At 32.9% G+C, this 25998-nt stretch overlaps 6 protein-coding genes and 4 pseudogenes across 10 annotated transcripts; 6 read left to right on the top strand and 4 right to left on the bottom strand.

Annotated features, from left to right (window-relative positions):
- The first annotated feature begins 1482 nt into the window (after positions 1–1482).
- On the top strand, positions 1483–5853 carry LOC114190800 (nuclear transcription factor Y subunit A-10-like). Of its 5 annotated transcripts, none has more exons than XM_028079839.2 (7): positions 1483–1577; positions 2028–2130; positions 2265–2565; positions 4101–4213; positions 4308–4376; positions 4790–4930; positions 5063–5853. In XM_028079839.2, the coding sequence occupies exons 3-7, from the start codon at positions 2301–2303 to the stop codon at positions 5462–5464; spliced, it is 990 nt and encodes a 329-aa protein (XP_027935640.1). In that variant the 5' UTR covers positions 1483–1577; positions 2028–2130; positions 2265–2300; the 3' UTR covers positions 5465–5853. The 5 variants fall into 5 exon arrangements, with proteins under 5 accessions (XP_027935640.1, XP_027935645.1, XP_027935644.1 ...); XM_028079844.2 differs by having other exon boundaries at positions 1527–1546; XM_028079843.2 differs by lacking the exon at positions 1483–1577 and adding an exon at positions 1626–1645.
- Positions 5854–10495: 4642 nt separating this feature from the next.
- LOC146884520 (auxin-induced protein X10A-like) lies at positions 10496–10987 on the bottom strand. The gene has a single exon (XM_085665167.1). The coding sequence runs from the start codon at positions 10899–10901 to the stop codon at positions 10617–10619; it is 285 nt and encodes a 94-aa protein (XP_085521293.1). The 5' UTR covers positions 10902–10987; the 3' UTR covers positions 10496–10616.
- Positions 10988–11680: 693 nt separating this feature from the next.
- LOC146884519 (indole-3-acetic acid-induced protein ARG7 pseudogene) lies at positions 11681–12218 on the top strand (annotated as a pseudogene).
- Positions 12219–13975: 1757 nt separating this feature from the next.
- On the top strand, positions 13976–14653 carry LOC114189956 (indole-3-acetic acid-induced protein ARG7-like; annotated as a pseudogene).
- Positions 14654–15989: 1336 nt separating this feature from the next.
- On the bottom strand, positions 15990–16546 carry LOC146884518 (auxin-induced protein X10A-like). The gene has a single exon (XM_085675399.1). The coding sequence runs from the start codon at positions 16426–16428 to the stop codon at positions 16144–16146; it is 285 nt and encodes a 94-aa protein (XP_085531525.1). The 5' UTR covers positions 16429–16546; the 3' UTR covers positions 15990–16143.
- Positions 16547–17270: 724 nt separating this feature from the next.
- LOC114190442 (indole-3-acetic acid-induced protein ARG7 pseudogene) lies at positions 17271–17841 on the top strand (annotated as a pseudogene).
- A 1498-nt stretch (positions 17842–19339) lies between these two features.
- LOC146884517 (auxin-induced protein X10A-like) lies at positions 19340–20614 on the bottom strand. The gene has a single exon (XM_085676287.1). It carries the CDS (start codon positions 19850–19852, stop codon positions 19568–19570), a length of 285 nt encoding a protein of 94 aa, XP_085532413.1. The 5' UTR covers positions 19853–20614; the 3' UTR covers positions 19340–19567.
- Positions 20615–20649: 35 nt separating this feature from the next.
- On the top strand, positions 20650–21336 carry LOC114190443 (indole-3-acetic acid-induced protein ARG7 pseudogene; annotated as a pseudogene).
- Positions 21337–23458: 2122 nt separating this feature from the next.
- Positions 23459–24119, bottom strand: LOC146884516 (auxin-induced protein X10A-like). Its single transcript, XM_085676288.1, has one exon. The coding sequence runs from the start codon at positions 23990–23992 to the stop codon at positions 23708–23710; it is 285 nt and encodes a 94-aa protein (XP_085532414.1). The 5' UTR covers positions 23993–24119; the 3' UTR covers positions 23459–23707.
- Positions 24120–24667: 548 nt separating this feature from the next.
- Positions 24668–25383, top strand: LOC146884515 (indole-3-acetic acid-induced protein ARG7). Its single transcript, XM_085676289.1, has one exon. The coding sequence runs from the start codon at positions 24912–24914 to the stop codon at positions 25188–25190; it is 279 nt and encodes a 92-aa protein (XP_085532415.1). The 5' UTR covers positions 24668–24911; the 3' UTR covers positions 25191–25383.
- The last annotated feature ends 615 nt before the right edge of the window (positions 25384–25998 follow it).

The raw sequence follows: 25998 nt of genomic DNA, 5'->3' as shown, positions 1-25998 counted from the left end.
AATATGTATTAGACTATTATGACAACACGATCACGATCACCTTGAAAGCAACGACGAGATTCTTGAATATCGAAAATTTTGAATAGAAAAATGAGCCTAATGCTGCGCACCTCGTCACGAGATGATGGGCCACAGAGACTCATCTAATGCACCGTATGACTCAGTAACTATGCAAATTTTTGGGACCACTTTTCGAATACGAACAACCCCTCAACTTGCTCGCATCACAGTATATAATATAACACTAAACGCTTCTTAATTCACCACTAACACCTGTTCAAATATTTCCTTTCACCTTCTTCTCTATGCATACATTCCCAGAAACTTCAACATAAATAAAAAGGCTTGGATCAACATCAATTTTTGTTTGCAAGGGTATCTATCAAATTTTAATTTTATACAATTGATTAATATGATATAAAATTTGAGATTTAGCAAAAAATGTTTTCTTTAAAGCAGCTCTTCTCTCAAGAATATTAAACAAACATATTAGTAAAGTGGGGTCTTACTGAACTCTTGTATCAACATAAAACTTACAATATCTAGGAGGATCTAAGAAAAAGTAAATTAAAACTTCATGTTAAAGACTCTTTAGCCATCTTCATTATAAGAGTTAAGAATTATAATATGATGTCTTAATTTACTTTACACTTTAGTGAGTGTCATATTTGATTGATAATGTTTTCAAGACAGAAATTTTATTTTATTCTTATAATCTAAAATTTAAATTTTGTACAATGTCAGCATATTCCAATATAGATATCTTATGCAATTGGATAATAATATTTTAATCCACTTTTAATCTATCTCTCGGATCATCCTCAATTATTTATTTTGATTTATAGTGGTGTGATATGATGATTTAAAGGTGATCGGAGTGGTGGGTTAAAAGTAGATCAAAATATATCCTAATATATAATATTAATATATATATATATATATATATATATTACTTTTGTATATTTTTAAATTTTAATACTCTAAAATCGTCTTAACACTAGTTAAAAGTGAAATTTTCAATCTATTTTCTCATGTTGAGATGTATACAGGAGAGATTAAATATTATTAGATGATCAGGTATGAGTAAAACACTAAGTTCAACAATAAACAAATCTTGCTAGGCTCAAACCACAACTCTCATATATAGTGTGAACCAGTCTTATCACTTCCGGCATTGCTTTTATAACTTTAGTACTAATGTATATTTAACGAGATAAACGACTTGAGATTCTTATTTTGAAAAAGTTAACCACTAATGTGAGATTTTGGGAGTTCAAACTTGTAAAAACACATTCTTACAAAAAAAAAAAAATAATAACAACTGATAAAAACTGGGACCTGCAATGTCTCCCTTTGAAAAGAAATCATCATTGTAAAACTTTAAACTTGGGGAGTGCATTGAAATGCGAAACCGTGTTTCATATTTTTATTAATATATTAAATTGTTATAAAATATTATAAAAATGAAATAAATGAATAAAAAGCGGAAAAACATAGTACTAAAAGGAGGCACATCCTTTCGACCCATCAATACCAAAGAACATAGGTGTGATTTGATTTCCACTTCTACATCACATGTACGAATTCTTTTTGCCCCTTTCTCTCTCACTTTGCTCCTTCTTCTCTCTTGTGTGTGTGTGTAAGTGTAAGTGTACTATGTGTGTGTTTTGCTTCATTAAGTACCGACATGACTCCAACCTGTTGGGGTGTTGATTCATCTACTACTTCTACTTCGTAGAAATCGATGCTGCTACTTATTCTTCTTCTTCTTCTTCTACTTTTACTACTCACTCTGAGAAGTGAGTGTTATCCCTTTCTTCCTTTGCTCCTCCTCGTTCCAACAATGCGTCTTCGCAGCTCAATCTGTTAAACTTTACTTTAACTCCAACTGCTATATATTGTATATCTGTGTATTTTTATCGGAAGCATTAAGGTTGTGTTTTGAGACTTACGGTTCAGGATCTCAGGAACAAAAACTTGTTTTCTTTTATATAATTTATACTTTTTTGTCTTTTTTTATATTTCAGCTCTCCTTTTCGCTTGACGCTGGCGTTTACGAGTGGAGAAATCTGAGGCAGAATAGTGGTTTTTAGAAACCTCGTGGAGCTAAAAGAATCTTGAAAGCTAGAGGTAGACATAGACATGCCACCTTGTTATTTGTTTCCCTTTGTTGCAAAATTGTTCTCTTTTTTAACACCTTCTTCGTACTTGTTCTTTTTTTTTTTTTTTTTTTTTTCTAACTGTTTTTGAATCTTTTCTTACAGGAAGCAGTCTACATCATCAACGTTTGGAGGCTAAAAATGGCGATGCAGACTGCTTACCTGAAAGAACACGAAGGAATTGTTCACAATTCTGTCGGACAGTTGTCATCATCTGCTACTTCAGCTCCATGGTGGAATGGCTCAGGATCTCAACCAGTTTATGGAGATTATTGTGCCCAGAACAAGCCCTTTTCGTTGGAGTTTTCGAACTACGTCGACCCATATGCTGCTGGTAAGCAAGTAGTTCGAGGAGCTGAGCCAGTGATCGATAGAGGACATGCAACCCAGTTTTCCATCTTTCCAGGTATTAAACTTTCTTTTGGATGCATTTCTACCAGAGTTGCATCATTGCATGATTTGCTTCTGTTGTTTATACCAAATTGCAATGCTTGTGAATTGGTATGTATATTGTTATGATGGTTGAAACTATCCATAACAATTCATAAAAGATGGAGCAACATGCAACTGGTGTCTCTTACAACACAGAAATGCCTGTTTTGAAGAAATCTGAAACAAGGGAAGCTGCAGATTTGGGTGGTCTACCTTTTTTTCAAGAAATCTTGGTTTGCATGCACTATTTTCAGCTTTGCATGTATGTATTTGAGTTACAGTATGTGTGTAATGGGAGATCAAGAGTTTGATTCCTGTTGGCACTGAAATTAGTACCAAATTTTTGCAATGTCACTACGGAGTTTCTGATATTTTAAACAAAAAAGCCTATGTTATCTCAAGTCTTTGATATTCATTCAGTTTCTGTGTTATCTCAAGTGTTTGATATTGAATTTCTGGCTCTAACCGGCTTAAAAAGCTTTGAACTTGCAGCTACTGAGATTGATTTCCACCGAACTAAAATATAAGGTTTTTCCGGTGAAAGTCATGACTCGCGAGCACATATCAGTCTTTGGTTATCAGCTCTGAGACATGACAAAAAATGGAGAAATCCCTGGTCTCCCCCTCTTTGCTTTCTGCATGGCTTCCACACTCCTACACTACATATTCAATTTTAATAAATAAATAAATATATATATATATATATATATATATATATATTTTAAGAAAAATAACTGCAGATCTAGTTGGTTTTTTTAAAATTTTGAGGGCAACCTTTTTCCACAGTTACTCACTCTTATGGGGTTTCTTCTCTGCCTTATGAGCCTCATTCTCTAATTAATATACTTTTAGAGAAAGACAATAAATGGGAAAGTAATTTTCAAAAAAATATCCACTACCCTCTGGAGAACCTCTTGCATGGCCAATCAGATGATGTTGTTTGACCTAGCATTAGTTGAAGCTTGAAACTAATTTGTTGTATAATGGTATTATATTACAGGGTTTACATCCTAAAGATGAGTTTAAGTTGAGGGTTGCTATTAGTTAATAATCATTAGGACTGAGGCAGCATTAATGCGATGCATTCACTCAGACTTTTAACTCACTGTAGCAGAATCAGAGAAAGCAAGGAAAATTGCACTTATGACTTCTTCAGAGTGAAGACCATTTTTTGAACGTTGAGCCAAATTCTGGCACAGTGGTTTCTTCCCCCCCCCCCTCTTTTTGTACTGTTTCCAAAGTTACCTAAACAGCTTTAATCTTAAAAAGTGCTGATAAAACTAGTATCAGAAAAAAAAAAGAAAAACACAAGTTACATCACTCTCATTTAACCTGCTCACAAAAATGAGATTATGCTTTTTAAGGCTTTCCCTAACGTTTTTCTCCCACCACCAGGAACATTTTCTATTTATCTGAAGTATCTTTCTTTTTAAATTTTTGTTAGTGAGAAATTTTGTTGAATTCAACGTTGGAATTTTCCTATGTCTCTAATCATGCATTTCTTCTCAGATGAATGTAAAATGTTAGGCGAAGCTCAAAGTTCTCAGGCAAACTTGGCACTGCAGCCACCACTTGCTGAGCCCACCAACAATTTCGACATAGGGTTTAATCAACAACCTATGGTAAAACCTCTAAAAACTACCCTTTTTGTCATTTTACTACTATTTTATTTCTGCTGGGTATAATTTAAAATATTTGGCACCTTTTCCTTCCTAGATGTGTGCACCATATCCCTGCACGGATCAATATTGTGGGCTCGTCTCAGCTTATGCACCTCAAATTTCGGTTTGTCTTTACCTAAATTAGTTTCCTATCAATTATAGTGCTTTTAACATGCTTAAATGGGAATTATTTTATCTCTGCACCGTATGAACACATGAAAAAGCAACAAATCTATTCCTACAACTACCTATATCCATGTTTATGACAGTCTTACATAGTCTTTTAATAAAGTGAATTGTGGAATGTGTTACTGGCTTTATATATATGTCTGTGTACCCTAGATATATACATTAGGTTCTAAACAAAGGGCAAGGTGATTAAGCTTCCTCTTCCAGAAAGAAGAAAGAGAGAACTCAAAAAATTAAGAATCGTTCCAGCATAGTTGATGATGCATCAGCACTATTGTTTTAACAAAAGAAGTTATCATTTTGTTTGTTTATTAATTCATATATATGCATCCATTTTTAATAAACCAGGGACGTATAATGCTTCCGCATAACATGGCCTCTGATGATGCACCAACCTACGTGAATGCTAAGCAGTACCATGGAATCATCAGACGCAGGCAGTCACGTGCCAAGGCTGTTCTTGAGAACAAATTCATCAAACGTCGCAAGGTATGATCACATGCATGGGCATCAAAACATTTTTGTCATACGATGATACACAAAAGACAACGTTTGATAATGTTTGAATACATGTGAAAGAGTTTTTCTTTTCATTAATACGATCTGTGTTTGTCTTTGCAGCCCTACATGCATGAATCTCGCCATCTGCATGCAATGAGGCGACCAAGAGGAAATGGTGGTCGGTTCTTGAACACAAGAAACTCCAACAATGGAAATAATGGTGGAAATGATGCTGATAATGAAGCGAATAAAATGGGTGGTCTACAATTTCTGTCCAGTGCCTCTCAGAGCTCTGAAATGCTGCAATCTGATGTTGGAATAAACTCACCTATGGAGACAGATGATTGCAGTCCAAACATGTCTAGCTCAGAAGTGAATAGCATGTATTCGAGGGAAGGTTTCGAGGGGTTTCCTGTGAATGCTCTTGGAGCTTCTGTGTATCCTCTGGGATCTTCTGTGCGTTCGATAAAGAACATGATAGGTAGTGGAAATGGTGTTAGCATGCCCAATAGATGGGCTTAAGAATGTGTTTGATTTGCGAGGAGAAGTAGTGGGTTTGGTGTGATGTTGCACCGAACACGTCCCTTGGAAAAAGACCAGATGAAGAAATTGTCTTGCATTTTCTAGTGTTTGTTGTGACAAATTTAGTTCTGAAAAAAAAACTTGGTTCTATCTGATTTAGGCAAAACCATTATTGGCTAAGCTTGGGAAGCTCATTCTACGTGATGTCTGTGCTAAATAACTTCAATTCTGAGTGAGTGAGAGCTTTTTAAGGTATGTTAGGTTTGTCGTTTGGTTCTGAATTTCTGACTATGTAATGTGCATCTTAGAACTCTAAATTGTGACATAGTTGGAAAAATAAAACATTGATTTCGGAGGCTAAGCCTAGAAGGGGCTGCTTAAAAAAATGGTGTCACATGCTATTGGTAATCATTTTCACATGGATTGTGGTTAGTTTAAGCCTAAGAATTATTATAGGTTTTTGTGTGTGCTTTTCAAATATTTCTGAACTGTGTAGTTTTGAAGTTGTTTAGGCCAAATTTTTAGCTGGTAGAAACCCATAGTAATGTAGGAAATGAAGTAGCCATGTTCTTGCTCCCAACCAGTTTTGACAAGAGTTAACAAAGTAGATGAACTAGGTCCAAGATTATTATATTCTTGATTGAGTTCTTTTTTAAAAAAAAAATGTTCAACTTTTTTACTAGTGTGATTAGGGTTTTGATTCTCCCACGGGATCTCAAAGTATTCCTGCATATGTTTTGGTTTTTTAGGTTGAATATCAGACTGAATTTTTTGGTCATGCTTAAGTTCTTGTCTCATCTCCAATAATGTGTTCAACCTTAAAATTCTTTCCTACAAGTATCTTGTGAACCATGTTATACACTTATTTGATGAATTAGTTCAAGTTTAAAGATTGAACTCTATTAGTTAAATAAGACAAACATAGATTTTATGGAATTCAGAGCATTATATTGATTGCAAATTGTATGTATTATATACATAGATAAATAGATAATAATAATAGCAAAATATATATATATATATATATATATATATATATATATATATATATATATATATATATATATATATATATATATATATATAAAAGAAAATTTGTCATTTTCATTCTTAAATTTTATTTTTTATTTCTCCTAAAGATATTGAATCTTAATTAATACAAGTTATATTTACTACTATTTTATTTCATGTTCTAGTATATAAAATACTAAATAAATAAACACAAAATATCTGTACAAAAATCATAAATGAAAAAAGAGAACCAAATTATAGATGGTTAAATGAGTCAATGCCAAAATTAACTAAGGCAAACTCAAAATTTGAAGCTGTTTTGTTAAAATAAAATAACCATGTCTTTAATTTATATTTACTCTTTGCTGATAAAAAAAAAGTTTTGGCTTCTGTTTTTAAATATAGTTTTGAAAACAAAATCTACTTTAAAAATTTGTGTATTGTGGAGCCAGATTTTAAATGTCTTGAGTCACTCTCTTATTTTTAGTTTAGCTTTGGTGTTTTCATTATTTCATTAATTGTTTCTCTCCAACCATTCCTGTGCAGTATGGCTCCTAACCGATAAAAACACTGGAGCTTGGTGAGAGTAGTATTAGTTTCTAATCTTGCCACCAAATTCATTATTTTTAAAATTTTTTATCTGAGAGCAAAGTTAAAAGCTGAATATAATTGATGATTAAAGAAAATATACACTTGTTTTATATTATTATTTTTTTGTGTAAAATAAATGTACATAGTAAAAGAAGTTTTTCCATACATGTAATTAGTGTCTTACAAGAGTTCATAATTAATTATGAAATTAAATAATTTTTTACTTCAATGAAATTTTATTTTATTTAAAAGATAAAAATGTCAAAATATCATAAGTGTTATAGTGTTATAATTAATAACTAAAATACAAAAAATTATCATCTATTTATCATTTACGCATATTCAAATAAAAAATAAAAAGTTAATTTGGAAAAGTGACAAAAAGCAACATAAAGAAAGGAGAATTTGAAAAAGATTAAAAATTCCAAAGATTTTTTTTTTCCAAAAATTAAAAATCGTACATTTCAAAAGTTTCAATGCTTCACCTTTTAAATTTTCACTAAAAAGACGGTCTTCAAGTATTAAAGAAATATTTTTTATTAGTATTTTTGGCAGAGACATTAAAAATTGTAAAGTGTTTAGAACACGAATGTAGAAAAAAAAGGACAAATAGATTATTTTTGCTTTTAAAAAAATGTGTTATATAAATTTATATTATTTTAATCGATCAAGTTAATTGTTCTGGAGCTCAACATAAATGTAATGATATCAAATATCATTAATTATACCTTAAACAATACGTTATTTAATTAGTGAATATAATTATTTTAATTTTAACATAAATATAATAAAATGAATGATCATTAATTATATCTTAATAAGTGGAAATTCCCCATATACTAATGTATTAATAAAGAATAAAGTTTCATGTATAAGTTTTATCAATAATAAATAATACCTTAAATGATATATTTAGGAGTCATGTTAACGGTGTGTCTTGGAACAATGGTAAAGAGTAATTAATAAACATCAAATTTTATAAAAGTTTATAATTAACTATGATATTAAATAAAATTTTAACTTAATAATCATTAGTACATTTTTTTAAATTTAGAGAACAAAAATGTCTATAAGTATTGTACAATTATTTTTAATATCTTATTTAATATTAAAAAATAATAAAATTAAAATTAAAATATAATTAAAAAAATTAAGAAAAAAATAGTGTTAAATATCTAAAAATTAAAAAAAAAATAATTAAATAATAAAATAACTATATTTTAATGTTGTTAGAAATTTTAAAAAGATATTTTTTTTACAAAAATTAAAAATTATATCTTTCAAGCATTTCAAGTCTTCACATTTCAAACTTTCATTTCAAGTGTTAGAGAGATATTTTTTCTTACATTTTAATAAATATCTTAGAAATTTCAAAGTGTTTATTTTGTGTAAAAAAAGTTCTCCTTAAAAAATGTATTTTTATCTTTATAAATAATTAAACTATTAGTTTTTTTTCTTTCAATTTTTTGAAGCGAAAAAGTTTACTGCATTAAAAAACAAAACTTTCATTTTCATTTGCTGATCAGACCTTTCTTCTTGATATAATAGTAAAATGTCATTGAAAATGTTAAGGGGCTTCTCCCTGTACCGGGAAAACATTTTCCAATACCCCCAAAACTCTTTTAAATTCCGTTTTTGCTTCCAGCAAAATTAAAAGAAAAAACAGTAAAATAATCCACCCACCTTCTGCAACCCCTAACTCGTGCATCCCCAAAGAATACCTACCTACCTTTTACATCCCAAATTAATACAGAGACCCTATACCTTTTGAGTTACGGATGTTGATATCCATTTTTTTCTTACTATTGCAGATGTCGACATCCATTTTACAAATTTGAATTGCGGATATTAATATCCGTTTTGTCTTTTTTTGTCATTACGGATGTCGACATCCGCTTTGCGAATTTGAATTGCGGATGTCGACATCCGTTTCATTTTTTTTGTCACTGCGGATGTCGACATTTGCTTCGCAAATTTGAATTGCGGATGTCGACATCTGTTTCCTATTTTTATTTTGTTCTTTAAGAATCTTTACATACGAATAGTTTGGCCACGTGGACAATCCTTGTCGAGTACAAGAGAAGTTTCTTTATAGTGGAGAAATAGTAGTCTCTGGTGGTTGTCTGTGTAAGATGATTACATAAGTTAGTGCTACTTCCCCAAGAAAAAAAGAGCCAGCTTTCTCTTGTCAAACCTTGTAAACATTGGTTTTAGTCTTCAATCTGAACACCCTAATTCATATAAAAGAAGAGAACCAAATTTTGCATAGTCTTCAATCTGAACACCCTAATTCATGCTCAATAATTTTGTGTAGAAAAAAAAAACAAAAAAAACAAAAGTTATGAAACGGATGTTGACATCCGTAATAAGAAAAAACAAAAAAAATTACGAAACGGATATCGACATCCGCAATACAATTTTCTGAAGTGGATGTCGACATCTGTAATAAAAAAAACAAAAAAAAAAAATTACGAAACGAATGTCGACATCCGTAACACAATTTTCTAAAGCGGATGTCGACATCTGTAATACAAAAAAATATAATAATTATGAAACGGATGTCGACATCCGCAACACAATTTTCTTAAATGGATGTCGACATTCGTAATACATAAAACAAAAAAAAAATTACGAAACGGATGTCGACATCTGCAACACAATTTTCTGAAGCGGATGTCAACATCCGTAATACAAAAAAAAAAAATTACGAAACAGATGTCGACATCCGCAACACAATTTTCTAAAACGGATGTCAACATCCGTAATACAAAAAAAAGAAGAAAAATTACGAAACAGATATCGATATCTACAACACAATTTTCTGAGAGACAAAAATGTAATTATTGGAGATACAGGAGAAAGGTCGGGCAGCACGGAGAAGCCCCCGAATGTTAAAAGCAAACTTATCTCTGCAGTCCAACACTTGCTCAGAGCCCACAATGTTTCGAGATAGGGTTTAATAAGCCAATGCTAAAACTAACTCTTTCTCATTTGAATATTTTATCTCTATTGAACATAATATAAAATGTTTGGCACGCTTTGCTTTCTAGAGAGATATGTATCAATTCTATGGGATCTTTTCAGCTTATGGACCAGCGAATTCCCTTTTACCTTAACTAGTTTTAATTCTATAAAATTTTCGGTTTCATCTTTGTATACTGTGTTTAAACATGAGACAACTACCAATCCATCTTCTTTATGGTTGTGAAACTCACATAGACGACTGTATTAATCAAGCGGATTGTGTTGTGTTGTTACTATGTTTAGTTTATTGTCTGTGTACCTTAGATGAACAAATCATGTGTGCTTAAAAACAAAAATCAGCATAAAAGAGATATAAGGAAAGGAGTAAAACTGTCTATCATTAGCATAAAACGATATTGTTGTACATGTTAGAATTGGTTGAGATTTCGCAAACACCAAAAAATGTTCATGGAAATGTCTAGTCCTCACGTTCACATTCAAGTCAGAATATTCACACAAAAAATGAAAGTTTCTTCTGCACAAATTTGCCTCAAGTAATCTATCCTAGTTTCTATCAAAGCTTGATTTACAGCAGCTCATTCAAGCGAGAGGTGAGATTTAGAAACTCATCCTCATTGCATGGAATTGTGAGGCCACCCGTTGGATGATCATATCCAAATTCTTCTTCAGCTTTGCTTAGTAAATCTTGAAATGAAGATTGGTTCAAGTATGATATTGGAATCACAAACCGTCTCATGTTAACTCCAACATAGACTGCAAGATAGCCTTTGGGGACTTCAAGTCCCTTGCGAGTTGCTTTGGATGCTGAAAATGATCCCTGTCTAACAATACCTGGCATGCGAAAACCCATTCTTTTTGTTGCTCTCACAAAGAAATAATATGCTGAGTGTATATATTGAAATATTGGAATTCTGATGCTTCAGAATGCAAATGAACTGGGTTGCTTGAGGACGCAAAACAATAGTGTATATATAGTCTGTAATGAGAACTCTGTGAATGATTTTTGGCAAGGCCATGATGGGGTCCAAGGAGGGACAGATGATCACATGGTATTGTCTTTGAGACCTCATTCATCGATTAATGAGAGTGCATGCCCTACCCCACATTCTACCTTCTAAGAAACTGCGAATCCACATTATTAAGTTAGATACATCACCAAAGCTGAAACCTAATTCTTGTTCACTTATTGGAGCTCTAACTTCATCAATAGTAGACATATTGTAGACATCTATCATGTTTCTTTGAATAAGACTATAATGTTGATGTATGCACCTTTCATGTACCGTCTAATAATACAAGGGTGGCATAAGCAACCTGTAAATGTTGAGGATTGAGATGACTCTGAAGCAGTGGCGACCAACATTGAATGTGTGATGAGACACTATGAGCCACAACTTCTGTGGACCCCAAAGTCTAACAACAAACCGTGAAATTTGCACACTGCCCTTAATAAGTGTAACATACTAAACACGATACATCTCTCTCTTGTAGAGAGATACATGTTATTAATCGAAGACAACACCATATTGCTTGTCTCTAATTGGGCCCCATTATTCCAATCTCATATCCCTCCTCAATCAATAATTCATCTATTAAGTGGTTTCTCAGATAGCCTTTTATCTCTATATATAATTCATGGCTGCACTCGTTTAGGACCAACACAATTCATTCACATCCTAAAACGTTCAAAATTCAAAAACTTAGTTTCAAGAATTTCTCAAAACCCTTTTGTTCTCATATTTCTCACACGGTCAATACAACAATGGGCTTTCGTTTGCCTGGTATCAGAAAGACTTTATCTGCCAGAAATCAAGCATCTTCAAAAGGGTTGGATGCACCAAAGGGCTACCTTGCAGTGTATGTGGGAGAGGATATGAAACGATTTGTGATTCCTGTATCACACTTGAACCAACCTCTATTCCAAGACTTGTTGAGTAAAGCAGAGGAAGAGTTTGGATATGATCATCCCATGGGTGGCCTCACAATTCCTTGCACCGAAGATGTCTTCGAACATATAATTTCTTGTTTGAGTGCACAATAAATCTCAATTTTTTAGGCTGACATAGATTATAGTAGTAACAATTTTGTAAAATAGGAATATTCGCAACTTGTAAAGTTATCTCTTTCTTGAGAATTTGGGAAATGAAATATCATCGGATTGACGAAATCAGAGTCTGTCATTTTTTTTTTTCTGCAATGAGAATGAACTCAACTGCTCAAGCATCTCCTTTTTAGTTTTTTGGTTGTTAGTTACAGTGCTCCATTAGTTACAGTGTTCTATGGAGGAAGGAAAGTTAATGCTAGAAACTACAGAAGCGTGATAACAATTTATTTTACCTCATTAATTTAAGGTAGGTCTGATATCATGCTTGCAAGAAGTTTACTATTTCCATTCACGAGTGATCCAAGTGATATCCATCTAGGTGCAGCAAGAAGAGTGGTAAGATTCATTCTGGTACTTTGAGCTATGAAATAAAGTACGTCAAGAAGACTGAACCAATGTTAGTTGGCTTCTGTGATAGTTATTGGGCAAAATGCATGAATGGTATGAAAAAATCTTCTGGATATATTCTTTCACCCGACTTAGGTGTATCTCAAACTTCTACAAAGGTTGGATATATTTCAGCTAGCTTAACATCCCAACAAACAATAGCAATTTATTGAACAGAATACTTGAAAATTTTGGTGAAAACGAGATGTTGTAACTATCAGCTGTATTGACAAAACAGCCATTGGTACGGGCAAGAAACTACCATGGAAGAACAAAACACATAACGGTTAAACACCATTTTATTCGTGAAATAGTTAAAGAGGTAAACTTTGAGTTTTGCAAGTCCAATGATCAACTTGCTGATATTTTTATCAAGGACTTCACCTTCAAAAAATAAGAGAAGCTTACAGAGTTTAAGAAGAACACATTAATTGGAGAATGTTGAATAGTGTGGTATCATAAATGCTTAGTGGAGATTGAGTGTTTATTAAATCGCTTTTAAGAGTATTTAGTAGTATTTATGTAATTCTTATTAACTTATAGCATTAAGAGTTACTTTTCAATATTTAAAATGTTTTGATTGTAGTAAAGAAAGTAAGAAACAAAAATAAACAAAAGAGAAAACAATTTAGCCCCAAATTATATTCCTCGTTTTAAATTTTCTACACAACTTCAAGTAGCTATATTTCATCATAAAACTTAGTTCCTTGAGTGTTTGAAAATCAGCATCGTCTCTGGAATACTATAAACAGATTTCAAGGCCATTGTGAGTTGCTTTGGCACCAGAAAATGATGTCCGTCTCATAATACATGGAATGCAAAACCCATTGTTTCTGGTTGCTCCATAAACAAATATGTTGATTGCTGTCAAAGGAGTTGCGAGAGAAAGAAATATTTGAATTGTTATGCTTCACTATGGCAATGACTTGTTTTGCTTGAGGATGCAAGAAATAGTGTTTGTACACTTGCTAATGGGAACACAGGAACTGCCATTTATTTATACAATGAGTGATTTTTTACAAGACCATGATGGGTCTATGGAAGTATACGAGATCACATGGTATTGTTTTGGAGACCTCTTTTATGGATGACTGGGAGTGCAGACATTAAACACATCATCGAAGGTGAAAGCTAATTCGTGTTCATTTATTGTGATCTAGCTACATCAATGACAGACAAGAGTAGGCACGCCTAAGACATCGTCACATGTTTCTTTGAATAAGACTATAATGTTCATACACTTCTACCACGTACCAACTAATATCAGTAGAGGCTTAAGAAGAGAACCACATTTTTTTGCTACGTGCCAAATTCTAAGCAACAGAACATGAAATTAGAAAAAATGAAGTTTCCGTTCCCCACCACTATCAATAAGTGGCATACAAGATGTTCCCATTAACTTTCCTTTCCATAAATACATGTAACATTGATTATTAAGATAAGTTCTTGAAGACAACACCATATGCCATGTCTTTCATCTGCTCCCATTAGTCCAATCTCATATCCTTCGCTAACCAATAATTTATGTATCAGCGAGTTTCTTATCCTTTTATCTATATATATATACATGGCTTCAAGCATATAGGCCAACACAAACCATTCTGAATTACACAGCTTATATTCAAGAGTTCTCTCAAACTATTCTCTTCTCAAGTTTGTAACAGAATCAATACAACAATGGGTTTTCGTTTACCTGGAAGCAAGAAAACAATATTTGCAGTCAGTGAAGCGTCTTCAAAAGCAGTGAATGCACCAAAAGGCTACCTAGCGGTGTATGTTGGAGAGAAAATGAAGAGGTTGATGATCCCTGTATCATACTTGAACCAACCCTCATTCCAAGACTTGTTGAGTCGAGCTGAAGAAGAGTTTGGATATGAGCCTCACAATTCCTTGCAGCGAAGATCTCTTCAACCATATAATTTCTTGCTTGAATGGATGATAAGTCTCACATTTCAGGAGATTGACTTAGAGTAGAAGTGACATTTTTGTACACTAGGAATCTTCTCCACTTGTAAAGAACTCCCTTTCTCAAGAAATAGGGAACAGATTGAAAAAATCACAGTATTTTGTGCAATGAGAAAAAATTCATTTAATCAAGCTTTTTCTCTGTCTTTCATGTTTATTAGTTACAATTTTTCCTTCTTTTTGTGTGAACACCGTTGATAGCCATATGAAAAAATAGCTAGATTTTACTTTTATTAATTTAAAAACTGTTAGAAATAATCCAAGTATGAGTCAAAATCTTACATAGGTGAAAATATTATATAAGATGATGAAAGACTTATAAGACATATAAGTCCATTGCATTGAGAGTTAAAATGCAGGTTTTCGTGTAACCATATGCATTGAAAAGACTAAAATATAATCAAGTAGAATGTGTTGTTGTTCTCATAATGAAATGTCGGGTGATCTTTATTTACATAATACAATTAATTATCTTTGGTACAGAGTTTTTAGAATATAATTAATTTTTATAAAAATATGAAATATTTTAGGTTGACCAGAATCATTTCCATTCAATAGATATTGGTACAAAATCTAATCATTTAATTTGATTTAGATTCAATATATTCCTAGTTAAAAGTTGTTCAAGAGAATGACACTCTCTAAACGAATAAAATGAAATTTTTCTCTAAGAATGAATACCCTAAATTGTTCATCATGTTAATCCAACTTTTAAAATAAAACTATCTGTTTTCTTCACGTCTTTGATATTCATCTCTCTATTTCATTTTCTGGTTGTAACTAGCTTACAAAGCTTTGATCACCCTTCGTTCTTTATACATAGCTTACTTACTCTCCATGAACTTTACTTACTGAGGATGTCTGAAACGCTAATCCACGGTAACATGATCATAAGTATTTTTTTCTTTCTTTTAATTTTTGGATTGAGAAAGTTTACTGCATTCAACACTGAAAATTTCCCAAGTTTGATCACACAATTATTCCTCATATGATTGTAAAATGTTTGTAGATATAGAAAATCCTAAAACAAATTAATCACCGCAATCAACACTTCTATTGATAGGGTTTAATCAACCTATGGAAAAACTTCTCACAAAACTAGCCTTTTGTTATTTTATTACATAATATAAAATGCTTTGTGACGCTTTCGTGGACTCTTCTCTTCTTTTGGAATCCAAATCAAAGTTCCCTCATTACCTTAACTAGTTCTGAATCTACATAAATTTCGGTTTTATTTATGTATAGTGTATTCGAACATAAGACATGAATAAATACAGACGACCATGAATTCATAATCAAGTGGATTATGGACTTTGTTGTTTGTGTTTATATTTATATGTCAGTGTAGATGTACATAACCATGTGTCCCAAAAACCACAACAGAGCATAAAAGAAATACAAAAAGGAGCAAAACTGTCTGGTCTGAAAAGGATAATGTGGTATAAGAATTCGTTGAGATTTGGCAAAGAGCAATAAAAAGTGTTTACGGAAATGTCATCTTCATTCATATCAGAATTTCCAGCTTTTCTTGCATTATACAGGGATGAAAAACATGGAAAATTTTCATGAAAAAAGAATGTTCCTTCTGTACAATTTTGCCTCAAGTAATCTATCCTAGTTTCTATCAGAGCTTCAATTACAGCAGCTCATTCAAGCGAGAAGTGAGGCTTAGAAACTCATCCTCATCGCATGGAATTGTGAGGCCACCCGTTGGATGATCATATCCAAACTCTTGTTCAGCTTTGCTTAGTAAATCTTGAAATGAAGATTGGTTCAAGTATGATATTGGAATCACAAACCGTCTCATGTTAACTCCAACATAGACTGCAAGATAGCCTTTTGGGACTTCAACTCCCTTGCGAGTTGCTTTGGATGATGAAAATGATCCCTGTCTAACAATACCTGGCAAGCGGAAACCCATTGTTTTTGTTTCTCTCTCACAAACAAATAATCTGCTGAGTGATGTAAAACTTGTGTGAGGATGAAATATTTGAATTCTGATGCTTCAGAATGCAAATGACTTGGATTGCTTCGGGAAGGAAAACATTAGGATATATATAGTCCCTGATGAGAACTCTGAATGATTTTTCACAAGGCCATGATGGGGTCCAGGAAGGGGTATGTGATCACATGGTATTGTCTTACAGACATTATTCATGGATAAATGGGAGTGCGTGTCATAATACCCCACATTCTTACCTCATAAGAAAATGTCCAACAGATTTTTCTACACGAAGTCAGCAAAGGTGAAACCTAATTCTTGTTCACATATGGACTTTGGCTACATCAACAATAGACATGTTGTAGACATACCGTAGACATCTCACATGTTTCTTTAAATAAGACTAATGTTATTGATATATGCCTATCATGCACCAACTAATATCATGGTGGCATAAGCAACCTGTCAATTTTGAGAATTCAGATAGCTCTGAAACAGTGGCTATAAGTGAAGCAACATTGAATGTGTGATTATGACCCACAACTTTTTGTGGATGCCAAACTCGAACAACAAAGTAAGAGATTTGCATAAGTGAAGATTCTGGCCCACATTGCCCTTAATAAGTGTAGCATACTAACATGATCTAACTTTCTCTTGTAGAGATTCACGTTAAGCCTATTCATAAAATAAGTCCTTGAAGACAACTCCATATAACTTGTCTCTGATTTGGCTCCATTACTCCAATGTCATGTCCCCTCTTGAACCAATAATTCATCTATCAAGTGGTTTCTCCGATAGCCTTTTATCTCTATATATAATTCATGGCTGCACGCGTTTAGGACCAACACAATTCATTCACATCCTAAAACGTTCAAAATTCAAAAACTTAGTTTCAAGAATTTCTCAAAACCCTTTTGTTCTCATATTTCTCACACGGTCAATACAACAATGGGCTTTCGTTTGCCTGGTATCAGAAAGACTTTATCTGCCAGAAATCAAGCATCTTCAAAAGTGTTGGATGCACCAAAGGGCTACCTTGCAGTGTATGTGGGAGAGGATATGAAACGATTTGTGATTCCTGTATCACACTTGAACCAACCTCTATTCCAAGACTTGTTGAGTAAAGCAGAGGAAGAGTTTGGATATGATCATCCCATGGGTGGCCTCACAATTCCTTGCACCGAAGATGTCTTCCAACATATAACTTCTTGCTTGAATGGATGATAAATCTCACATTTCAGGAGATTGACTTAGAGTAGAAGTGACATTTTTGTACACTAGGAATCTTCTCAACTTGTAAACAACTCCCTTTCTCAAGAAATAGGGAAAAGATTGAAAAAATCACAGTATTGTTTTTTATGTGCAATGAGAAAAAATACAATTGATCAAGCATTTTCTGTGTTTCATGTTTGTTAGTTACAATGTTTCCTTCTCCTTGAGCGAACACCGTTGATAGCAGCAAGAAAAAATAGATAGACCTCACTTTTATCAATTTAAAAACAAGAACTGAAACACGCCATTTCCTAACAAGCGTAGATACATGCTCTGTACTTATGGTCTATGCTCCACCTTCAATTACATAAGTAGTATTTCTTGAGACAGAATTTGGTGACAAATTACATTCAGCTATGTATATGCCCTAATCATACCATAATTTACTGTATGTATTTTGTTGAGTTCTCACTGTATATACAGATTCTGATCCTTAAGACCATCTAAAACTTTATATCCAAATTCCTTAAGAATGCCATTAGAAATTATTCACAGGGCCAACTTTAGATTGAACAAGGCAGAAAATAATGATTATGGTTACAGCAAATTGCAAAATGATTTTTAAATTGTAAATCATCAAGCAATTCAGTTCTTCTCTAATTTGGTATCATCTAATGTAATTAAAAATATCCCTTTCCAAATGGGTTTCAAATAATGTAATTAAAAAGGCCAAGTTGACATATTTAGTGTTTAGGTGACAATCACTTTGACACATACAGATAAAAATGTCTCTTTCCATGCTATATGATCTGTTAACTAATAACATCGAAAACTTTTCGAAAATACTTCTTTCCTGATGTAGTTATTTTTTGTTTAGATTGGTAGTGTTCTGCTAGGTGAGAGTTTCTTCAGATTTTAGAAAATTTCTAAAACTAATGACAGTGGGAAAATATAATCAAGTAGAATGTTTTGTTGTTCCTAATTTCATAAGGACGAAATATTGGGTGATCTTTATTTAGATGATACAATTATAAATTACTGAGGAAGTCTGAGACACTAATCCACGGTAAAATGATCATAAGTATATTTTCTTTCTTTCAATTTTTGGAATTGAGAACGTTACTGCATTCAACATTGAAAATTTCCTGTTGTGTATCACACATTTATTCTTCATATGATTGTCAAATGTCAGGATATATAGAAAATCCTAAAACAAATTACTCACTGCAGTCAACACTTGCTACTGATAGGGTTTAATCAACCTATGTTAAAAAACTACCCTTTTGTCATTTTAGTATTTTATTTCTGCTGGACATGACATAAAATGTTTTGTGACGCTTTCGTTCTTAGAGATATGTCCAAAATATCCTTGTGTCAATATGGGCTCTTCTCTTCTTATGGCATCCAAATCAGAGTTTCCTCTTTACCTCAACTAGTTCTGAATTTAAATAAATTTAGGTTTTATTTAGGTATAGGGTATTCAAACATGAGGGACAGAAATAAATACAGAGGAATATCCATCCAACTTTTTGTGAAACTTACATAGCCTATAATTAAGTGGATTGTGGAGTTTGTTGTTAGTGTTTATATTTATATGTCTGTGTAGATGAACATATATCATGTGTGCCAAAACCCACAACAGAGCATAAAAGAGATAAAAGAAAGGAGCAAAAGAGTCTGGTCTGAACATGGTAATGTGGTATATATTAGAATTCATTGAGATTTGGCAAAAGAAAAGAAGTGTCTATGGAAATGTGTAGTCCTAAAATCTTCATTCGTATAGAATTCACAGCTTTTCTAGGATTATACAGGGATGAAAAACATGGAAAATATTCATAAAAAAAGAATGTTCCTTCTGTACAGAATTGCCTCAAGTAATCTATCCTAGTTTCTATGAAAGCTTGATTTACAGCAGCTCATTCAAGCGAGAAGTGAGGCTTAGAAACTCATCCTCGTTGCATGGAATTCTGAGGCCACCCGTTGGATGATCATATCCAAACTCTTCTTCAACTTTGCTTAGTAAATGTTGAAATGAGGGTTGGTTCAAGTGTGATAATGCAATCACAAACCGTCTCATGTTAACTCCAACATAGACTGCAAGATAGCCTTTAGGGACTTCAAGTCCCTTGCGAGTTGCTTTGGATGCTGAAAATGATCCCTGTCTAACAATACCTGGGATGCGGAAACCCATTGCTTTTGTCGCTCTCACAAACAAATAATATGCTGAGAGATGTCAAACTTGTGTGAAATATTGGAATTCTGATGCTTCAGAATGCAAATGAGTTGGGTTGCTTGATGATTCAAAACAATAGTGTATATATAGTCCCTAAAGAGAACTCTGAATAATTTTTAGCAAGGCCATGATGGAGTCCAAGGTGGGACAGATGATCACATGGTATTGTCTAGAAACCTCATTCATGGATTAATGAGGGTGCAGGCCATACCCCACATTCTACCTTCTAAAAAAAATACAATCCACATGAAGTTAGATACATCACCACCAAAGGTGAAACCTAATTCTTGTTCACTTATTGGAGCTCCAACTTCACCAATAGTAGACATCTTGTATACATATTGTAGACATCTCACATGTTTATTTAAATAAGACTATAGTGTTATTGATATGTACCTATCAGGGTGAAATAAGCAACCTGTAAATGTTGAGGTTTCAGATAACTATGAAACAGTGGCTATAAGGGAAGCAACATTGAATGTGTGATCATGAGAGACTATTAAAACCCACAACTCTTTTGTGGACACTAAACTTGAACAACAAAGCATGAAATTTGCATAAATGAAGATTCTGGCCCACATTGCCCTTAATAAGTGTAACATACTAACATGTTAAGCTTATTCTTAAAATAAGTCCTTGAAGACAACACCATATAACTTGTCGCTGATTTGGCCCCACTATTCCAATCCCATACCCCTCCTGAACCAATAATTTATCTATCAAGTTCTTTCTCACATATCCTTTCATCTCTATATATAATTCATGGCTGCACACGTTTAGGACCAACACAGATCATTCACATCGTAAAGCTTTGAAAATTAAAAAGCTTATTTTCAAGAATTTCTCAAACCCTTTCGTTCTCATATTTCTCACACGGTCAATACAACAATGGGATTTCGTTTACCTGGTATCAGAAAGGCACCATCTGCAGCAAATCAAGCATCTTCAAAAGTGGTGGATGCACCAAAGGGATACCTTGCAGTCTATGTTGGAGAGAAAATGAAACGATTTGTGATCCCTATATCACACTTGAACCAACCTTCATTCCAGGACTTGCTGAGTCAAGCTGAGGAAGAGTTTGGATATGATCATCCCATGGGAGGGCTCACAATTCCTTGCAGTGAAGATGTCTTCCAACATATAACTTCTTCTTTGAGTGCACAATAAATCTCATCTTTTTAGGCTGACATACATTAGTAGTAACATTTTTGTAAAATAGGAACATTCTCAACTTGTAAAGCTGTTTCTTTCTTGAGAATATAGAAAATGAAAAACCATCGGATTGACAAAATCAGAGTCTGTCATTTATTTCAGCAAGAGAATGAAGTCAATAACTTCTTTCTGACTTACCCACATCAATAACTCATATCCATTAATTTTTTTCACCCAATGTTGTACATGTTACATACATTAATGTATGGTTCAGACTAATTCCTTTATCACACTCCAACAAATTTATAACCACCTTATTGTTTATCACACTCTAACAAAATTAACAATAACTCTACAAGACACAATATGTGAATATGAAGTATTGAATAACGATTATAATTAAGGTAGCGATGATCCAATTTATAATTACATTAATGAAGGTTCAGTTTGTTATAATGTTTACCCAATTTATCCATTCATAACACTAAAGACTAATATTAATTAATAGTTACTGACACATTGCTATAAATATAAAACATAATTAATGTAAATATATAAGATCCAACCAAGATCTTGATCCTTTTCTTCCCGAAAGCTTCCACATCTTTTGCACCAAAAGCCAACCAAGAAAGCTTCCAAGATTCATTCAATAATCAACAAAGAAACATACTACAAGCCTAACCAAGCAGGTGCAAGTCATTGGTCATAGATTCTTTGCCTGGAGCTTAAGACTATCGGTTCTTGTTCAAGGGCAACCTTCCAAGATTTTCTTCCAAGACTCGTCCAGCAAGTAAAACATCAACTTTGCAGAAGAAATGGAAACTTGTGGCTTGAGGTTTTGAGGTTTGAAGGATATGATAGTGTGTGAAAAGTTAAAGGAGAGATAACTGATGAAGATAAGGGAAGAAGCAGCCATGGAAAACCACTTTGCAGCATGAAAGTTTTCTGTGTTACAGGTTTGAAAAATCACTGATAATACTTTCACACAAATTATTATCTTTTTAACTATCCTTCCTTCACTGTCATTATTTTTTTATAAACTTTTTATGACAATATCAAATAAATATAATGTATGTCAAAGCATCATTGAAAAAAAAAAAGAATAATAAAGAAACATTAAAAATGTGAGCCTTGGCATTGAAAAAAAAAATAAAGAATCATTTGTGAGGGTAACAATGTGAACTTGCGGTATACGAGAATGAACAAATAATTTGTTTTATTAAAATTATTATTGAACATATGAAAATATTTTATTTTACCCCTTTAATTTTATATAATTATCACCTCAACATATTGTTCCACTCACTTAGGATCTAGATATTGAACTTAGATTAGAATGAACACTTTGATAGAATTTGATTTACTAATAAACATTTAGCTTGGAATAAACTAAACATTTACTTTGTATAATCAAAATTTGTAATAGATAAATAATCTTAATTATACATGACTTATATTATAATTGAAATTTGTTATAAAAAAATATTTTTGAATATAAAAAAAAAAATTATTTTATAGATAGTATGGTTGCAGATTAAGTAATAATAATCTCTTTGTAATTGTGAAGATAGAAAATGTTATAAAACTGATTTGATCTATGAGAGACTAAGGTTTCGAATCATACTTCAGCGATAAAAGAACTTTATTGTGAATAATACTCATTTTTAATTGCCTTTCGATTCACTTTGAGTTTAAATTTTAAAATTAACTCAATCTAATATAACCGATTTTTAAGATAAAATTATACTCATTATTTACTGTAAATTGATTTTATGTGGAGTTCCACCATCTCTTTAGGTCGAAGCATATAAACTCCTTATATAACAATGGGTTTCAATATCCGAAGAGCACAACCAAGCATATTTAAAAGGAATTTTTGTAATCTATGTTGGAGAGAAAAGTAAGAGGCTTTTGATTCTTGTAATCTATGTAATCAAGAGTCGTTGAGTCAAGCCAGGGATGAGTTTTTGAAGAGAAAAAAGTTTACTGCATTAAGCATTGAAACTTTCCTATTTCTTCTTCATATAACTAACTGTAAAATCCCAAACCAAACTTATCTTTGCAATAATAGTGAGATTCTTTGTCATTTGAGTATTCTAAGTCTATTGGACATAATATCAAATGTTTGGCACGCTTTCCTTTCTACAGATATATATGTATATGCTCTTCTCAGTTTATGGACCCCAAATTTAGGTTTCCTCTTTACCTTAACTAGTTTTGAGTCTATAAAACTTTCGGTTTTATCTATGTATATATATTTAAACAAGAGAAAGCAAAAAAAAAAAAAAAAACAATACAGACAGCATTTTTTTGTGATTGTGAAAACTTACACAGTCTTCAATCAAGCGGTTTGTATACCTTAGAAAATGGGTGCTAAAAAACATAAATGAGCATAAAAGAGATAGGAGAAAAGGAGTAAAACTATCCAAGCTTAACATAAAATGATAATGTTGTATGTATTAAAATTGGTTGAGATTTGGCTAAAGCAACAAACAATGTCTATTGAAATGCCTAGTCCTAATGTTCTCATCCAAGTCAGAATTTCCAACTTTACTTGGATTATACAGGGATGAAAAAATGGAAAATATTCACAAAAAAATGAAAGTTCCTTCTGTACAAATTGCCTCAAGTAATCTATCCTAGTTTCTATCAAAGCTTGATTTACAACAGCTCCTTCAAGCGAGAAGTGAGGTTTAGAAACTCATCCTCATTGCATAGAATAGTGAGGCCACCCGTTGGATGATCATATCCAAACTCTTGTTCAGCTTTGCTTAGTAAATCTTGAAATGATGATTGGTTCAAGTATGATATTGGAATCACAAACCGTCTCATGTTAACTCCAACATAGACTGCAAGATAGCCTTTTGGGACTTCAAGTCCCTTGCAAGTTGCTTTGGATGCTGAAAATGATCCCTGTCTAACAATACCTGGCATGCGGAAACCCATTGTTTTTGTTGCTCTCACAAACAAAATAATATGCTGAGTGATGATAGACTTGTGTGAGGATGAAATATTGGATTCTGATGCTTCTGAATGCAAATGACTTGGTTGCTTAGGGACGCAAAACAATAGTGTATATATAGTTTCTAATGAGAACTCTGTGAAGGATTTTTGGCAAGGCCATGATGGGGTCCAAGGAGGGACAGATGATCACATGGTATTGTCTTTGAGACCTCATTCATGGATTAATGAGAGTTCATGCCATACCCCACATTCTACCTTCTAAGAATGTGTCAGTCCACATGAAGTTAGATACATCACCAAAGCTGAAACCTAATTCTTGTTCACTGATTTGGCTCTAGCTACATCATTAATAGACATGTAGTAGACATCTCACATGTTTCTTTAATTAAGACTTTAATGTTGTTGATATATACCTATTATGTACCAACTAATAGCAGGGTGAAATAAGCAACCTGTAAATGTTGAGGTCTCAGACAGATCTGAAACAGTGGTGGCGACCAACATTGAATGTGTGATGAGACACTGTGAGCCAAAACTTCTGTGGACGCCAAAGTCTAACAACAAACCATGAAATTTGCACACTGCCCTTAATAAGTGTAACATACTAAACACAATACATCTTTCTCTTCTAGAGACATATGTTATAGTTCGAAGACAACACCATATGACTTGTCTATGATTTGGCCCCATTATTCCAATCTCACATCCCTCTTGAGCCAATAATTCATCTATCGAGTTGATTCTCAGATATCCTTTTATCTCTATATATAATTCATGACTGCACACGTTTAGAACCAACTCAGATCATTCACATCCTAAAGCATTCAAAATTCAAAACCTTAGTTTCAAGAATTTCTTAAAACCCTTTTGTTCTCATATTTCTCACACGGTTAATACAACGATGGGTTTCCGTTTACCAGGTATCAGAAAGACTTTATCCGCCAGAAATCAAGCATCTTCAAAAGTGGTGGACGCGCCAAAGGGCTATCTTGCAGTATATGTGGGAGAGAATATGAAACGGTTTGTGATTCCTGTATCACACTTAAACCAGCCTCTATTCCAAGACCTGCTGTGTCAAGCAGAGGAAGAGTTTGGATATGATCATCCCATGGGTGGCCTCACAATTCCTTGCAGCGAAGATGTCTTCCAACATATAACTTCTTGTTTGAATGCACAATAAATCTCATATTTTTGAGGCTGACATAGATTATAGTAGTAACAATTTTGTAAAATAGGAATATTCTCAACTTGTAAAGTTGTCTCTTTCTTGAGAATTTGGAAAATGAAAAACCATCAGATCATCAAAATCAGAGTCTGTCATTTTTTTTTTCTGCAATGAGAATGAACTCAACTGCTCAAGCATCTCCTTTTTAGTTTTTGGTTTGTTAATTACAGTGCTCCATTAGTCACAGTGTTCAAGTGTTAAAGAAGAGGTAAACTTTGAGTTTTGCAAGTCCAGTGATCAACTTACTGATATTTTCATCAAAGATTTCACCTTCAAACTTACAGAGTTTAAGAAGAACACATTAATGGGAGAATGTTGAATAATGTGGCATCGTAAATGCTTAGTGGAGATTGAGTGTTTATTAAATCGCTTTTAAGAGTATTTAGTAGTATTCATGTAATTCTTATTGACTTATAGCATTCTAAGAGTTACTTTTCAATATTTAAAATGTTTTGAATGTAGTAAAGGAAGTAAGAAACAAAAATAATATAAAGAGAAAACAATTTAGCCCCAAAGTATATTCCTCGTTTTAAATTTTCTACACAATTTGCAGTAGCTATGTTTCATCATAAAACTTAGTTCCTAGAGTGTTTCAAAATCAGCATCGTCTCTGGAATACTATGAACAGATTTCAAGGCCATTGTGAGTTGCTTTGGCAGCAGAAAAGGATTGCTTCTCATAATACATGGAATGCAAAACGTTTCTTGTTGCTCCAGAAACAAACATGTTGAGTGATGTCAAAGGAGTTTTGAGAGAAAGAAAT

This window comes from Vigna unguiculata, chromosome 7 (assembly GCF_037176805.1).
Source record: "Vigna unguiculata cultivar grain cowpea cultivar isolate G323 ecotype 2 chromosome 7, ASM3717680v1, whole genome shotgun sequence".
In the NCBI taxonomy this organism is placed as follows: Eukaryota; Viridiplantae; Streptophyta; class Magnoliopsida; order Fabales; family Fabaceae; genus Vigna; species Vigna unguiculata.
Note: the sequence above shows the minus strand (reverse complement) of the source record. Positions and strands in the feature narration are given on the sequence as shown.

What these genes read in the sequence shown, in the direction of transcription:
- LOC114190800 (XM_028079839.2), top strand. Translation starts at nt 2,301, where the DNA reads ATGGCGATGCAGACTGCTTACCTGAAAGAACACGAAGGAATTGTTCAC. An exon ending in CTTATGCACCTCAAATTTCG is followed by an intron (nt 4,377 to 4,789) that starts GTTTGTCTTTAC and finishes TTAATAAACCAG; the next exon opens with GGACGTATAATGCTTCCGCA. An exon ending in AATTCATCAAACGTCGCAAG is followed by an intron (nt 4,931 to 5,062) that starts GTATGATCACAT and finishes TTGTCTTTGCAG; the next exon opens with CCCTACATGCATGAATCTCG.
- LOC146884520 (XM_085665167.1), bottom strand. Translation starts at nt 10,901, where the DNA reads ATGGGTTTTCGCATGCCAGGTATTGTTAGACAGGGATCATTTTCAGCA.
- LOC146884518 (XM_085675399.1), bottom strand. Translation starts at nt 16,428, where the DNA reads ATGGGTTTCCGCTTGCCAGGTATTGTTAGACAGGGATCATTTTCATCA.
- LOC146884517 (XM_085676287.1), bottom strand. Translation starts at nt 19,852, where the DNA reads ATGGGTTTCCGCATCCCAGGTATTGTTAGACAGGGATCATTTTCAGCA.
- LOC146884516 (XM_085676288.1), bottom strand. Translation starts at nt 23,992, where the DNA reads ATGGGTTTCCGCATGCCAGGTATTGTTAGACAGGGATCATTTTCAGCA.
- LOC146884515 (XM_085676289.1), top strand. Translation starts at nt 24,912, where the DNA reads ATGGGTTTCCGTTTACCAGGTATCAGAAAGACTTTATCCGCCAGAAAT.